We start from the raw sequence: 17,070 nt of genomic DNA, 5'->3' as shown, positions 1-17,070 counted from the left end.
AAAAACCTTCTCTCCTCCAGACGCAAAGAATGCCCCCTTGTGCCCGTCACCTTCCTTGGTATAAACAGATCCTCAGCGAGATATTTGTATTGTCCCCTTATATACTTATACATGGTTATTAGATCGCCCCTCAGTCGTCTTTTTTCTAGACTAAATAATCCTAATTTCGCTAATCTATCTGGGTATTGTAGTTCTCCCATCCCCTTTATTAATTTTGTTGCCCTCCTTTGTACTCTCTCTAGTTCCATTATATCCTTCCTGAGCACCGGTGCCCAAAACTGGACACAGTACTCCATGTGCGGTCTAACTAGGGATTTGTACAGAGGCAGTATAATGCTCTCATCATGTGTATCCAGACCTCTTTTAATGCACCCCATGATCCTGTTTGCCTTGGCAGCTGCTGCCTGGCACTGGCTGCTCCAGGTAAGTTTATCATTAACTAGGATCCCCAAGTCCTTCTCCCTGTCAGATTTACCCAGTGGTTTCCCGTTCAGTGTGTAATGGTGACATTGATTCCTTCTTCCCATGTGTATAACCTTACATTTATCATTGTTAAACCTCATCTGCCACCTTTCAGCCCAAGTTTCCAACTTATCCAGATCCATCTGTAGCAGAATACTATCTTCTCTTGTATTAACTGCTTATATTCTTATACATAGGGGGCAGTATTATAGTAGTTATATTCTTGTACATAGGAACAGTATTATAGTAGTTATATTCTTGTACATAGGGGGCAGTATTATAGTAGTTATATTCTTGTACATAGGAGCAGTATTATAGTAGTTATATTCTTGTACATAGGAGCAGTATTATAGTAGTTATATTCTTGTACATAGGAGCAGTATTAGAGTAGTTATATTCTTGTACATAGGGGCAGTATTATAGTAGTTATATTCTTATACATAGGGGGCAGTATTATAGTAGTTATATTCTTATACATAGCGGGCAGTATTATAGTAGTTATATTCTTGTACATAGGAACAGTATTATAGTAGTTATATTCTTATACATAGGGGGCAGTATTATAGTAGTTATATTCTTATACATAGCGGGCAGTATTATAGTAGTTATATTCTTGTACATAGGAACAGTATTATAGTAGTTATATTCTTGTACATAGGGGGCAGTATTATAGTAGTTATATTCTTGTACATAGGAGCAGTATTATAGTAGTTATATTCTTGTACATAGGAGCAGTATTATAGTAGTTATATTCTTGTACATAGGGGCAGTATTATAGTAGTTATATTCTTATACATAGGGGGCAGTATTATAGTAGTTATATTTTTATACATAGGGGAAGTATTATAGTAGTTATATTCTTGTACATAGGAGCAGTATTATAGTACTTATATTCTTGCAGATGGGAGGAATATCAAAGTCCTTTTAATGTAGTTACTGCATAATCTTGTCCATTCATTTGCATTAACTATAAGCTCTTTATGTTCCCATCTACAGTGGATCTGTATACCATTTGCACTTCTGAACTCTGCCACTAACAATATTGCAGAAACTGCTATCCACGGTTTTTTTCAGGATCCCTGGCTTGGAAAAATTGATATGCAATATATTGGAATATGGGTAGATGATATTTTATACCTGGTAAGATTCATTTTATAACATTTTAACTCTACCACTTTGTAGGTTAATGACCAGGCCTCTTTTTTTAATCTTACATTATGAGGTAATATCTCTGAAACGCTTCAACGGATCCCGCTGATTCTGAGATTTTTTTGTGACATATTGTACTTCATAATAGTGGTAAAATTAGTTTGTGATTTGTGAAAATATTGGAAATTTGTAAAAAACAAAAATCACAATTTTCAAACTTTGAATTTTTATGCCCTTAAACCAAAGAGATATGTCATACAACATGGTTAATAAATCACTTTTCCCACATGTCTACTTTACATCAGCACAATTTTGAAACATTATTTTTTTTTTTTGTTAGGAAGTTATAATGGTTAAAAGTTGACCAGCGGTTTCGCATTTGTACAACAAAAGTTACAAAACCATTTTTTTACGGACCACCTCACATTTGAAGTGACTTTCGGGGTCTATGTGACAGAAAATACCCAAAAATGACATCATTCTGAAAACTGCACCCCTCAAAGAGTCCACAAAACCACATTCAACAAGTTTATTAACCCTTCAGGTGTTCACAGGAATTAATGCAATGTGGAAGGAAAAAATGAACATTTTACTTTTTTTGGCAAAAATTTTACTTTATCCCCCAAAATTTTATTTTCATAAAGGTAACAGGAGAAATGTAACCTCAAATATTGTCATGCAATTTCTCCTGAGTTCGTCAATACCCCATATGTGGGGGAAATCCACTGTTTGGTGAGCACCTTGAACCCCCAGATGCTTCACAGAAGTTTATAACATAGAGCCATGAAAATAAAAAAAAATCACATTTTTCCCACAAAAATGTTCTTTCAGCCCCAATTTTTTTTATTTTCCCAAGAATAACAAAAGAAAATGCACAGTACATTTTGTTGTGCAATTTCTCCTGAATACGCCAACACTCCGTATGTGGTCGAAAACTATTTTTGAGGCACAGTGCAAAAGCAAAGGGAAGAAGAGCCATATTGAAGTTTAAATTTTGCTGAAATGGTTTGAGGGTGTTATGTCACATTGGCAGACCCCTTGAGATGCCAGAACAGCAGAAACCACCCCCATAAGTGACCCCATTTTCCAAACTATACTTCTCAATGAATTAATTTAGGGGTGCAGGGAACATGTTGACACCACGTGTGCTATTGGGCGGTGAAGAAAAAATAATTACGTTTTTCAGGCACAGTGAAAAGTTCTGAAGGAAAGGAGAGCCATGTTATAGAATTTTATACCATTGGGCAGTAAAGAAAGTATAACTACATTTTTATCACAAAAATTTAGTTTTAGCCCCAAATTTTACATTGCAATGTATTAAATCTATACAGAAGCTTCTTAGACCATGCTTTGAGCATGTTCTAAGAAGCTTTCTGGAGCTTGGTGACCCAGGGGTCATCATGATGACACTTGGGTCACCATGGCAACGATCGCTCCCCTGCTATGACGCTGATCTGAAGGCTGCCCCTCTCTCTGCCTGCCTACTAAATGTTGCATTTGCTCTTGATCACAGCATTTAGTGGGTTAAAGAGGGTGGGGTGGTGCTGGAATCATTCCTGGCTGTCACAGCGGGAGCTCGTTCACTAGTACCACTGAGCTCCTGCTGTGATGGAGCGGGAGGTGCTGATATTTATTGCTTAGTTATGTAATATTATTTGCCACTGTTTTATATGCCCTCATTGCCTCTGGTTTTGGATATTGATGAGCAATTACACAGGTATGCATTTGGGTTTATGAAAATTGTTTCAAATCCAGTTTTACCGATTCTTATGATGTTTACTTATGTCCTGATTTTAAAAAAAACACTTCTATTTTTAACCATCACATAAAGGATTTTGCATGAAACGCACGTGAAATAATGTACAAGCTAGATGAACAATAAAAATCTTTATGGTAGCCAATAATGGACACAATATTATGTACCGTATAAAAATGTATTGAACAATCCTTCTGCAACTTTATTGGAAATTATTATTGCGCCTTTTTCCTTTTCTTTTTGAAGCTTCTCTTGCAACTTTTTCTCTTATATAAGGCCTGTGGATCTTCTCTGTGAAGCATCCCGCAGTTCACGTTCCCTGTACCTTGGTATCTTCATTCCACCTCTTTGATATCCTGATGAAATCTTTTTCCTTGCTCTTCTCTAACATCACCAATGTTTTCAAGAACGTAGTTCAAATGGAAATGTAAAAAACTTCAAATTCACCAGACAAACTAAGCCTTTGAAACGTTTCATCATGTTCTCCACGACGGATTTAAATTTTGGATCTTTGTAACCTAGAAATTTCTTCAAGACTTCCTTAAAAGATTCCCAAGCCCTTTTCTCAACAGCTTTCATTTTTGCATCAAACACGTCGTCCTTCAGGAGTTTCCAAATATCTGAACCCACAAAAATGCCTTCCTTAAGTTTTGCTTCGGACAGTTCCTGAAACTTGCTACACCCGTGCTTAAAAACCTCTCCTTCTGTAGGTAGAGATTTCACAACCGGCTTCATCAGTCCAAGGTTAATGTGGAGCAGTGGCGGGAGAACTTTAGTGGCATCAAGTAAACTTTCTGCAGCTATGTTCTTGACTCCACGTTGCAAAGATGTTCTCGTTGGCCAATTTTTTTGCTCCACTGATGACTCTTTTCCCAGCTGTCCCCCCATCCACACAAAATGCATGGGTACTATGTGTATCCTTCTTGCAAAGGCAAAGTCACTGAGACAAGAGTTATTGACCTGAGGCCGGCAGCGAGTGGAGAAAGGAGGAGAGAGGCGCGAGAACTGTTAGGGCAGTGCTAGCTTCATTAGCGTCAAAATTGTGAGGTTGCGCAAAGGACTTCTAAAAACAAAACGGAAAATCTAAGTTATGAATTTATTTTTCTTTACAGTAACTTTGCTTAGATGCTATTAGTTTGGGTTATAAAAACCTGCTGTCAGGTTCCCTTTAATTCATTAAACTGTTAAAGAGAAGTAGGGAGTAGCCACAGCTTTCACTTTCTCTTGATTACTTGTATATCTGAAGGCGGGCTGAGACACTGGCGCCAGCGCTGACTGAGCGCAGGGCTCACTTGACATAACAATTGCACATAAGCCACAGGAACACGAGTGTCAACACTGCTGGAATGGTGACGGCACCAGAGGTTAGTATAGATGTGTTTATATTAACGGGGTCAAACATTCAGAGTGAGAAGGGATTATCCCAGTAATGGACAACCCCATTTAAGGTAAATTAGCCAAATCTCAATAGCGGTGGATATATTCATGTGCACTTTTTCTTTTTTTTTAGAGCCTTGGCAGTATTGCATGGCAGATATATTTTCAGAGAGTCTTATCCGCTTCTACAACAAACCAAGCAAAAGTAATGTCTGCTCTTAGTGCCGTGGGATGTGTGGTGCTGGCAATCCCGTCTGTATTAATTGGAGCTGTAGCGGCTTCTACCGGTAAATATTATTATTATTTATTATTATTATTTATTGTTATAGCGCCATTTATTCCATGGCGCTTTACATGTAAGGAGGGATATACATAATAAAAACAAGTACAATAATCTTAAACAATACAAGTCATAACTGGTACAGGAGGAGAGAGGACCCTGCCCGCGAGGGCTCACAACCTACAAGGGATGGGTGAGGATACAGTAGGTGAGGGTAGAGCTGGTCATGCAGCGGTTTGGTCGATCGGTGGTTACTGCAGGTTATAGGCTTGCCGGAAGAGGTGGGTCTTCAGGTTCTTTTTGAAGGTTTCGATGGTAGGTGAGAGTCTGATATGTCAGGGTAGAGGGTTCCAGAGTAGGGATGATACGCAAGAGAAATCTTGTATACGATTGTGGGAAAAGGAGATAAGAGGGGAGTAGAGAAGGACATCTTGTGAGGATCGGAGGTTGCGTGTAGGTAAGTACCGGGAGACGAGGTCACAGATGTATGGAGGAGACAGGTTGTGGAGGGCTTTGTATGTCATGGTTAGGGTTTTGTACTGGAGTCTCTGGGCAATGGGGAGCCAGTGAAGGGATTGACAGAGGGGAGAAGCTGGGGACAATGATGACAACATCATTCTTTAGCCCTACGCTGGCCTTCACAATAGCTAAAAAATTACCTGTTCACCTCCCTTACCCTTCCCTCTCAGATCCTGACAAGCTGCTGTTATAAATCTTGCAAACTCACTAGCCGGCAGCATCAGCTGCAGTGGTGGTCACCCAAGAGGCTTGAGGGCCTTTTAACATGGGTGGATGATTGGCCAAACATAGGATGCAATTAACCAGTTAACTTTTTTTTTCTTTTGCATAGATTGGAACCAGACAAGCTATGGATTGCCCTCACCATATGTTAGAGGAGAAGCTAGTATGATCCTACCGATTGTCCTGCAAAACCTGTGTCCTCTCTATGTGTCCGTGGCCGGTTTAGGAGCAGTGGCAGCAGCTGTCATGTCATCGGCGGACTCTGCTCTCTTGTCATCTAGCTCCATGTTCGGATACAATATCTATAAAAGGATTCTCCGTAAAATGGTAATTTTTCAGCAGCATTTCCTCCATGTTCTTATTGTCACCAGCGCACAAATTTAAAAACAAAGTCTCATTGTACCCTTCTACGCATCCTGCTTGAAAGTCGGTGGAAATAGAATACTCTGCAGCCAATAAGATACTGAATATGGCTATAGCAGTAAAAGGGGAGTGGGCTGACTCTGTAGGGGCAGTGACCATTTGTTTACAGTGTGTAAGTGAGGGCAGGGCTCAGTATTATTGGGCAAGTATCATCATGTGAGGAGAACCATCTTGCAGTGACGTACAGTATTGTAATTTGAGCGAATTTTTCAGTATTCGATTTGGAATACGAATGCTGGCGAATATTGTGTTTGCTATATTCGCTGAACATAGCCAAATGCCAATGGAGTCAATAAGAGTAGAAACGAGCAAATACAGCTCTGGCAAAAATTAAGAGACCACCACATCAAAACCCTGTCATGACCAGCCCAATCTCCAGACCTGAACCCCATTGAAAACCTCTGGAATGTAATCAAGAGGATGATTGATCGTCACAAGCCATCAAACAAAGAAGAACTGATTCAATTTTTGCACCAGAAGCAGTGTGACTGGTGGAAAGCTGCCAAGACGCATGAAAGCTGTGATTAAAAATCATGGTTATTCCACAAAATATTGATTTCTGAACTCTTCCTGAGTTAAAACATTAGTATTGTTGTTTCTCAAGGATTATGAACTTGTTTTCTTTGCATTATTTGAGGTCTGAAAGCACTGTGTTTTTTTTTTTTAATTTTGACCATTTCTCCTTTTCAGAAAAGAAATACAAAATTTATTGCTTGGAAATTCGGAGACATGTTGTCAGAAGTTTATAAAATAAAAGAACAATTTACATTTTACTCAAAAATATACATATAAAGAGAAAAGTCAGACAAACTGAACATTTTGCAGCTGTCTCTTAATTTTTGCCAGAACTGTATGTTCGGAAACAATCATCAAACATAAATTTGGCACGAATAGGGTACAAATATGGCAAACTCGGATTTGGCAATCGTTTCCGAACATATTCACTCATCTCTAATTATAATGCTAAGGGCAGAATTGTCTGGATATTTAGCACAATTGCTATCGATTGATTTAGTTTCAGATTTCACTTTTTTCGTTACAAATATGCAGCAAAATTGATGTAAAATGATAAAATATTAGGTGAAAATATCTGGCACTTCCAGTCACAGAGCCTAAACCTAGAGGCCCAATTTTCACCTCTTACAACATATCACAGTTATCAATTTCTGATATCGGTATCTAAAGTGCCCCTGTCAGCAGGATTGTGCTCAGTAACCTACAGACAGTGTCAGGTCGGCGCCATTATACTGATTACAATGATACCTGGTGATGAAATCTGTCTTGTGGTTGTTTAATCTTTAATTGTAGTCATCAGTTAATGAGATTCTTGTGTTTTGGAGCGGCCTGTAGGCAGGGCTTTATGTGATGCTCTGCTTACATATTCATTTGTATGGCTTATGACAGGTCACTGATCCCTCACTTATAGAAAAGACAGCGTGAGCACAACTACGAAATAAAGGGAGGTACTAGGGTTAGGTTCCCAAACCATGTAGATGCAAGATAGTAAACCCAGCACTCAACTTAAAGGGAACCTGTCACCCCGAAAATCGCGGGTGAGGTAAGCCCACCGGCATCAGGGGCTTATCTACAGAATTCTGTAATGCTGTAGATAAGCCCCCAATGTTACCTAAAAGAGGAGAAAAAGACGTTATATTATACTCACCCAGGGGCGGTCCCGCTGCTGGTCAGGTCAAACGGGCGTCTCCGGTCCGCTGCGGCGCCTCCCATCTTCATTACAAGACGTCCTCTTCTGATCTTCAGCCACGGCTCTGGCGCAGGCATACTTTGCTCTGCCCTGTTGAGGGCAGACAAAGTACTGCAGTGCGCAGGCGCCGGGCCTCTGACCTTTCCGGCGCCTGCGCACTGCAGTACTATCCTCTGCCCTCAACAGGGCAGAGCAAAGTACGCCGGAGCCGTGGCTGAAGATCAGAAGAGGATGTCTTGTAATGAAGATGGGAGGCGCCGCAGCGGACCGGAGACACCCATCCGACCTGACCAGCAGCAGGACCGCCCCTGGGTGAGTATAATATAACGTCTTTTTCTCCTCTTTTAGGATACATCGGGGGCTTATCTACAGCATTACAGAATGCTGTAGATAAGCCCCTGATGCCGGTGGGCTTACCTCACCCGCGATTTTCGGGGTGACAGGTTCTCTTTAAGTATACAGTCATGGCCAAAAGTATTGACACCCCTGCAATTCTGTCAGATAATACTCAGTTTCTTCCTGAAAATGATTGCAAACACAAATTCTTTGGTACTATTATCTTCATTTAAAGGGCCACTGTCACCCCCCTTCAGCCGTTATAAACTAAAAGAGCCACCTTGTGCAGCAGTAATGCTGCATTCTAACAAGGTGGCTCTTTTAGTTTTGTGTTCAGGTATTACTAAAATAAAGCGCTTTGAAACTTTGCAAAAATACCTATCTTTGTCCATGGAGGCGGGTCCTCAATCCCCAGCTTGAACGGTACTCTGCCGTCACTCACATCTTCAGGGGCTTTCGGCGCCGCCCCCTCCGCGCTGTTTTCTCTTCAAATCCGGCGCCTGCGCTGTGTAAATCTTTGCGGGACAGGTGCAGTAAGCTCTGGCGGTCTGACGTCCCAGCCAGGCTTGGAGACTGCGCCTGTGCTGGCAGTGCAGCCACCCACCTTGGTAATCCCTGCCCCGCACTGTGTTATGCATTATGCACAGTGCGAGGCTGGGATTCCTGGGCATGCGCACTGCATGTGTCAGACTGTCCCCCGCCTTACAGCCTCTGTCTATTCAGCTGATCGTCCCAGCGATTGCTATGAGGAGGAGGAGGCACGATCAGCTGAATAAACAGACGCTGTAAGGCGGGGGACCTGGGTGACAGTCTGACACACGCAGTGCGCATGCCCAGGAATCCTAGCCCCGCACTGTGCATAATGCATAACACAGTGCGGGGCAGGGATTACCGAGGTGGGTGGCCGCACTGCCAGCACAGGCGCAGTCTCCAAGCCAGGCTGGGACATCAGACCGCCAGAGCTTACTGCGCCTGCCCCACAAAGATTTACACAGCGCAGGCGCCGGATTAGAAGAGAAAAGAGCGCGGAGGGGGCGGCGCCGAAAGCCCCTGAAGATGTGAGTGACGGCAGAGTACCGTTCAAGCTGGGGAGTGAGGACCCGCCTCCATGGACAAAGACAGGTATTTTTGCAAAGTTTCAAAGCGCTTTATTTTAGTAATACCTGAACACAAAACTAAAAGAGCCACCTTGTTAGAATGCAGCATTACTGCTGCACAAGGTGGCTCTTTTAGTTTACAACGGCTGGAGGGGGTGACAGTGGCACTTTAATTTGTCTTAAATGAAAAAACACAAAAAGAATTGTCCTAAAGCCAAATTGGATATAATTCCACACCAAACATAAAAAAGGGGGTGGACAAAAGTATTGGCACTGTTCGAAAAATCATGTGATGCTTCTCTAATTTGTGTAATTATCAGCACCTGTAACTTACCTGTGGCACCTAACAGGTGTTGGCAATAACTAAATCACACTTGCAGCCAGTTGACATGGATTAAAGTTGACTCAACCTCTGTCCTGTGTCCTTGTGTGTACCACATTGAGCATGGAGAAAAAAAAGAAGACCAAAGAACTGTCTGAGGACTTGAGAAACCAAATTGTGAGGAAGCATGAGCAATCTCAAGGCTACAAGTCCATCTCCAAAGACCTGAATGTTCCTGTGTCTACCGTGCGCAGTGTCATCAAGAAGTGTAAAGCCCATGGCACTGTGGCTAACCTCCCTAGTTGTGGATGGAAAAGAAAAATTGACAAGCGATTTCAACGCAATATTGTGCAGATGTTGGATAAAGAACCTCGACTAACATCCAAACAAGTTCAAGCTGCCCTGCAGTCCGAGGGTACAACAGTGTCAACCCGTACTATCCATCGGCGTCTGAATGAAAAGGGACTGTATGGTAGGAGACCCAGGAAGACCCCACTTCTTACCCCGAGACATAAAAAAGCCAGGCTGGAGTTTGCCAAAACTTACCTGAAAAAGCCTAAAATGTTTTGGAAGTATGTTCTCTGGTCAGATGAGACAAAAGTAGAGCTTTTTGGGCAAAGGCATCAACATACAGTTTACAGGAGAAAAAAAGAGGCATTCAAAGAACAGAACACGGTCCCTACAGTCAAACATGTTGGAGGTTCCCTGATGTTTTGGGGTTGCTTTGCTGCCTCTGGCACTGGACTGCTTGACCGTGTGCATGGCATTATGAAGTCTGAAGACTACCAACAAATTTTGCAGCATAATGTAGGGCCCAGTGTGAGAAAGCTGGGTCTCCCTCAGAGGTCATGGGTCTTCCAGCAGGACAATGACCCAAAACACACTTCAAAAAGCACTAGAAAATGGTAGGTAGGAGGGTGCTGGGGTGAGCAAGGATTTGTGAGTGTGAAGAAGAGAATGTTGTGGTCAGAGAGGGGAAGCGGTGAGTTATCAAGATAGGAGATTGAGCAGAGCCGGGCAAAAACCAGGTCCGGGGTGTTACCATCTTTGTGTGTTTCAGAGGTTGAGAGCTGTGAGAGGCCTAGAGAAGTGGTTAGTGATAGAAGCTGGGATGCAGATGTGGAAGTGGGGCTGTTTATGGGGATGTTGAAGTCTCCCAGGATAAGGGTTGGTAGTTCTGAGGACATGAAGTGCGGCAGCCAGGCAGAGAAATGGTCCCGGAAGTGGGTGGGTGAGCCTGACGGCCGGTATATGACCGCTACTCTGAGGGAGAAGGGACGGAAGAGCCTGATAGTGTGGACTTCAAAAGAAGGGAATGAGAGCGATGGAACTGGGGGGATGACCTGGAAAGTGCATTGTGGGGACAGGAGTATGCCGACTCCACCACCAGGTCTGTTTGTGGGTCTCGGGGAATGGGAGAATTGTAAGCCACCATGGGAAATAGCAGCAGGAGAGACAGTGTCAGAATCCTGAATCCAGGTTTTCGTGAGGGCCAACAGATTCAGAGAATTTTTCAGAAAGTAATTGTGAAGGAAAGGAAGCTTGTTGCAAACAGACCGTGGATTCCAAAGGGCACAATTAAAAGAAGGAGATGAAGGAGTGCAAATAATATTAGTAAGATTATTAAGGTTTCAATGTGAGGTAGGGTAGGGGTTGAGATTGGGGGATGGGGGACCGGGGTTGGGGGAGATGTCCCCTGAAATGAGTAGGAGCAGGAAGATAAAGATCAAGTAATTTTTGGAATTGTATGAAGTTTTTTTGTGCAGTGTGTTTGGGTAAGATGGAGTGAGGTTTTTCAAGAAAGTGAGAAGTGCATGGGAGCTGTACATAGGAGAGGGAAGTATAGAGGAGCTGATGTATATGAGTCGTGATAGAGGGGGGATTGGTCGGTGTAAGTGGATTGCAAGGGAACATAGGAGGATAGGAATAAAGCACATGGATAGAAGGGAGTGCAGAGTGTGGGTTACCTAACTCCTGCCGTGACTAACTGCCATGGAATAACTGCTGTATCACGACGCTTAGCTCCGTGACGCTTTGCTTCTGGGACGCGTGCAGCCCCACACGTGTGCACCCCTTAGTACAACCAAAAGTGGGTATATTAAACAAAAAGTGGACATATTAAACAACTAAGGTATATACAATAGAATAATACAAAGTCATAGTACATAGTAAATATGCAGACGCAGAGCCAAATATCCTGTACAACCCTAAACCCATACCGGTGAAGTGGAGTATATAAGAGGAGAGTGAACGGAAGTAGGTAAAAGACATACCATAATGTTCAATAGCAGAAGTAGACCGTAGATAAGTAGTGCCATTTGTATAAGGCCTATATGAAAATAGGATTAATATGGTGGACACTAAATATTATCAAAGTTATTCACTGCTGGGGGAGTAGGAGAATAACTTACAAGTATGGGGCTTCAAGCGCAATGCAGATCGCTATAGGAGAGAGTGAATGGTATTAGTGCCTGAAAGGGATTAAGAGAATTGTGTTGTGTTGTGGGAATAGGGTGGCCAGCTGTGTGCTACCTTACCTGGAGCAAACGTGCTCCCTGACGCGGAGTCCACCGCTCGTCTGAGGGTAGTGTGGCAGCGCGGGTTGCTTAAAAGAAAAAGGGGCGGTACTAGGAGGAGGCACGGCCAATAGGAGGAGAGGGGGCGTGTCAGAGGCGGAACAAGATGGATGTGAGTTCCACCCACCGCTGTGAGTGCCTTCCAGCAGTAAAAAACAACGTAGAGAGTTAGAAATAACTCCTAGTACTAAGGAAGTTATTGTAAGGCGCTAAGATAGGGTGGGAAAGATAAATGGGAAAATAATGCGCGAGGTTGAGCTGAGAATTGAGCTAGAGGAGTGTCTATATGAGTAGTGGGCAGGGTATTATTATTATTATTATTATTATTATTATTATTATTTATTTATATAGCACCATTGATTCCATGGTGCTGTACATGAGAAGGGGTTACATACAAGTTACAAATATCACATACAGTAAACAAACTAACAATGACAGACTGATACAGAGGGGCGAGGACCCTGCCCTTGCGGGCTTACATTCTACAGGATTATGGGGAAGGAGACAGTAGGTTGAGGGTTGCAGGAGCTCCGGTGTTGGTGAGGCGGTAGCTCCGGTGTTGGTGAGGCGGTAGCTAGGGTTAGGGAGGAGGAGCGGAGGAGCCGTGGAAAAAGATGTGAGTGAGAAAAAAAAAGGGTATCAACAATTATTAGGCTGAGTAGGTGCAGAAGCCAGTGCAAGACACGTGAGAAAGGATCCTCTCGTAGTATCAAGATATCCATGCGGAAGGAGGTGGTGATAGGCATTCCGTCTATACGTGTCTATGTAGTTGGGTCCACATATATTAGTATAATCGACTCTAAAAGCAGAGAGAAAAGTAATTTAGAATGGGATAAATCGCAAAAATAAACAATATGAATGGATCACTTATAAAGTATTATAACACTTAATATAATTATGCAGCGACTAATATTCTAAAGATCACGGATAGGGAGATATGGCATATAACAGGGGCCCCCTGGTTTTAAAGGAAAGCTGATGGCTCATACTCATGATTGAGGCCCTTGGGGCTCATGGTGTCCAGAGTGTGAATCCAATATGCCTCTCGTTTTTTGAGGTGAAGAATCCTGTTGCCACCACGCCGGAGGGGTGGGATTTGTTCGATTACCTGAAATCTTAGGTGGGATATGTTATGGCCTGAGGAGATGAAATGATGAGGGATAGGGAGGAGGAGGTTTTTACATCTTATTGTGGACTTGTGTTTAGATATCCTATCATGAATGGGCTGGGATGTTTCTCCTACATATAAGAGGCCACAAGGACATTTAATGAGGTAGATAACATATGATGAGTCACAGGTGAAAAAATTATGAATTTTGAATTCTTTACCCGAAGAGGGATGTACAAACGTATCCCCCTTGAGAACAATGTTGCATTGAATGCAATGTAGGCATGGAAATGTTCCCATTTTTGGGTTCTGTAAGAACCGTTGTTTATGTGGGTTCAGTTTAGGGCTGATGTCAGCTTGTACGAATGAGTCTCAGAGATTCGGTGCTCGTTTGAAGCACAGGAGGAAAGGATGTTTGAATTCCTGGACATCAGGATAAGCCGTGGTGAGGAGGTGCCAGTGTCTCCGTATAGATTTATGTATAATGTAGGCTAAAGGGTGGAACGTGTGTACAAACGGTATACGGTTAGCTGTTTGTTTATGTGATTTCACTGGGGCATCACGTGACTCAGCCAATAGCCGTGGTGGGTATCCTCTTGCACTAAACTTAGTGGTCATCTCATCTAACCTACGATTTCTTGTGTCAGTATCAGATACAATACGCCTTACACGTTGGTATTGTGATTTCGGTATCACCCGTTTCGTGGCTGGGGGGTGGAGACTATGGAACTATAGAGAGTGGGGGGTGGAGAGAGTGCCGGCCAAGTTTTTAATAATGACGATATCTAGGAAGTTGATGCGACCAAGGTCATATCCCATGGTGAACTGTATGCCTGGCCACAAAACATTTAATGTATCCACGAACATTAAGAGACTCAACAGAGCCACCCCATAAGCAGAAAACATCATCTATTGGTGTTTCCATACTATGGCATTTTTACGGAACAAGTCATGTTTATAGATGATGCTTTCCTCAAAATCCGCCATGTAGGCGTTAGCATATGGGGGTGCTATGCTAGAACCCATTGTGGTCCCCCGTACCTGTATAAAGAAGGTATCCTGAAAGAGAAAGAAGTTAGAGGTAAGTATCAATCGTAGAAGGTCAATACATAGATGTATCTGATCATTGTCCATTTCTGTGGTTAAGAGGTGAAGTGTGGAGTTGATACCCTCATTGTGAGGGATGGAGGTATATAAATCTTTCACATCTAGTGTCACAAGTAACGCATCTACCAGGATGGTATGTAGGTGATGGATGATCGGAAGAAAGGCCCCTGTGTCCAAAATGAAGGAACTGGTTTCTTTTACTAGGGGTGTCAATATTTTTTCTAGGAAAATGGCTAGTGGAGACAAGAGGGAATTGGTGGATGCCACAATCGGTCTACCAGGAGGATTTCTTACGTTTTTGTGAACCTTAGGGATGGTGTAGAATACCGGGACAACCGAGTCTCTATTTCTAAGAAAGTCACAGGTTTTCTGGTCAAGTACGCCTATACTGAAGTATTTATGTAAGATAGCATCCACTTCGTGACTAATGTCAAAAGTGGGATCCTTCTGTAATGGGAGGTAAACAGATGGGTCCTCAAGTTGGCGCATATTCTCGGATAGATACATGGATTTGTCCATGACTACCAGGGCTCCCCCTTTATCTGTCCATTTAATGACAATAGATTTTTCCTCCTTAAGGGACTTGAATGCCATCCTTTCCTCTGGTGTGAGGTTGGATGGATAGAATAGAGAACCCCTGTCGATATCTTGCCTCAATGACTGAAAGGAGTCTTGTATGAAACCAATAAAGGTTTCAACAGCATGTGAGGAATGTGGGGGCCGGAAATGGCTTTTATTACATAGCCCTAAGTGTTGGGAGGATAAAAGCTTAGGATTAATGTCCGGGGGAAGGCACAGTGTTGGGTATTGTGGAAAAATGGGCCTTGAGTCTAATGAGGCGATAAAATCTTTGAAGATTCATGTCCAAATCAAAGGTTCGACACCTATATGAGGGGCAAAAAGTTAGTCCCTTATGAAGGACTGAATGTTCCTTATACAAATGGCACTACTTATCTACGGTCTACTTCTGCTATTGAACATTATGGTACCCGCCCTGCCTGAAACAAGGAATGTAAGGAGACTGTAAGGAGACTGCATAGCTCTGAGAAACTCAGCAAACCACTTAAAAATGCCCCTTTAATAGACCTAAAGTAATATGAATGTCTGTTTAATTTAGCTTTCATCAAACTATGCCACAGGCAGTAAAGAATTTTATCTGTCCCTTTACAGGCTTCATGGCTGTAGGGGCATTGTCTTCTCACTGGTGATTATTACTCTGAAACTTCTTCACTTCTGTGTATTTTCTGGCAAACTTTCTGAAAAAAGTTACCCTTCCTAATGTATTCATTATTTACAGGCTTCACAGACGGAAGTGATGGTGGCCATGAGGATTTCCACCATTGTATTGGGAAGTACAGCAACTGGATTGGCTTTCTTTTCTAACTCCATCTACGACCTGTGGTTCATGTGCGGAGAGATGGTCTATGCTTTGGTTTTCCCTCAATTGTGTTGTGTACTCTTTGTCCCAAGAACTAATACTTATGGTTCGGCGTCCGGTTTCCTCCTGGGCTTCGTCATGAGAATACTGGGAGGTGTGAACTCCATAAATATTCCACCCACCATCCACTATCCCTGGTGCACACTTATCAATGGAGTCTACGTCCAACTCTTCCCATTCAAGACCTTCACCATGCTGGTGGCTTTAACCACACAGGTTCTCGTATCGTACATCTCAGAATTCTTATTTAGAAAATCTCTACTGCCGAAGCGGTGGGATATCTGCAAAGTGTTTGAAGCAGAGCATGTGAGTCAGCCGGCAAAGGAAGGGCTGGTGGGTTGTCATCTCCAAAACATAAGTAACAATGGCCATGAATAGGTGGGAAATTCAAGGTCTGAGATAAACTCTACCCAATATTGCAACAACATTCATTTTTATTGCATAGTATTTTAAATACTTGAAAATCTGCTTCCTGATTAAGGCCTGTGTTTCATGCGAATGTTAACAACTTACTGTACAGTGAGTAAAAAAGTTTTTACCAACGAATCTGGCCAGTACATTTTTATTGATGGCCTATCCTTAGGATCATTGGGGGTATGGCACCCTGCGGTTCCCCTGATGGCGGTGGCTAGAAGTTCTTTCAAAACTATAATGGCCACATCTAAGTACTGCATATCCACCCCTTATTGATTTCAAGTGAATAGCGGGTGGATCTGCAGTACCCATCCATGGCCACTATAGAAATGATGGAGCTGCTGTACATCTGAGAACTGTCATCCAGCGCTGGTAACAACTGATCGGCAGGGGTGCCGTGTGTTACACTCCCACTAATCAGAAATTGATGGCTTATTCTAAGGATAGGTCATCAATAAAAAAAAGTATTGGACAAACCCTTTAAAAGACGAAATATATTTTACCTTATCTACTTATCATACTAACTATGTTACTATTTGCTTGCCTGAGAAGGTGGTGATGGCGAACTCAGTCGAGGGGTTCAAGAGAGGCCTGGATGTCTTCCTGGAGCAGAACAATATTGTATCATACAATTAGGTTCTGTAGAAGGACGTAGATCTGGGGATTTATTATGATGGAATATAGGCTGAACTGGATGGACAAATGTCTTTTTTCGGCCTTACTAACTATGTTACTATGTTATCAAAAAATATATTCTAACGTATAAATTAATTTTTGTT

The 17,070-nt window shown here is 42.5% G+C and overlaps 1 protein-coding gene across 1 annotated transcript in view; it reads left to right on the top strand.

Annotated features, from left to right (window-relative positions):
* Positions 1 to 17,070, top strand: part of LOC138671193 (high affinity choline transporter 1-like) — a 37,873-nt gene extending 20,803 nt beyond the window's left edge. The window contains exons 5-8 of the mRNA XM_069759153.1: positions 1,459 to 1,602; positions 4,878 to 5,031; positions 5,875 to 6,092; positions 15,737 to 17,070. Of these exons, the coding sequence (XP_069615254.1) occupies positions 1,459 to 1,602; positions 4,878 to 5,031; positions 5,875 to 6,092; positions 15,737 to 16,255 (1,035 nt within the window). The 3' untranslated portion in view covers positions 16,256 to 17,070. The remainder of the gene's footprint in view (positions 1 to 1,458; positions 1,603 to 4,877; positions 5,032 to 5,874; positions 6,093 to 15,736) is intronic.

This window comes from Ranitomeya imitator, chromosome 3 (genome assembly GCF_032444005.1).
Source record: "Ranitomeya imitator isolate aRanImi1 chromosome 3, aRanImi1.pri, whole genome shotgun sequence".
Classification (NCBI taxonomy): Eukaryota; Metazoa; Chordata; class Amphibia; order Anura; family Dendrobatidae; genus Ranitomeya; species Ranitomeya imitator.
Note: the sequence above shows the minus strand (reverse complement) of the source record. Positions and strands in the feature narration are given on the sequence as shown.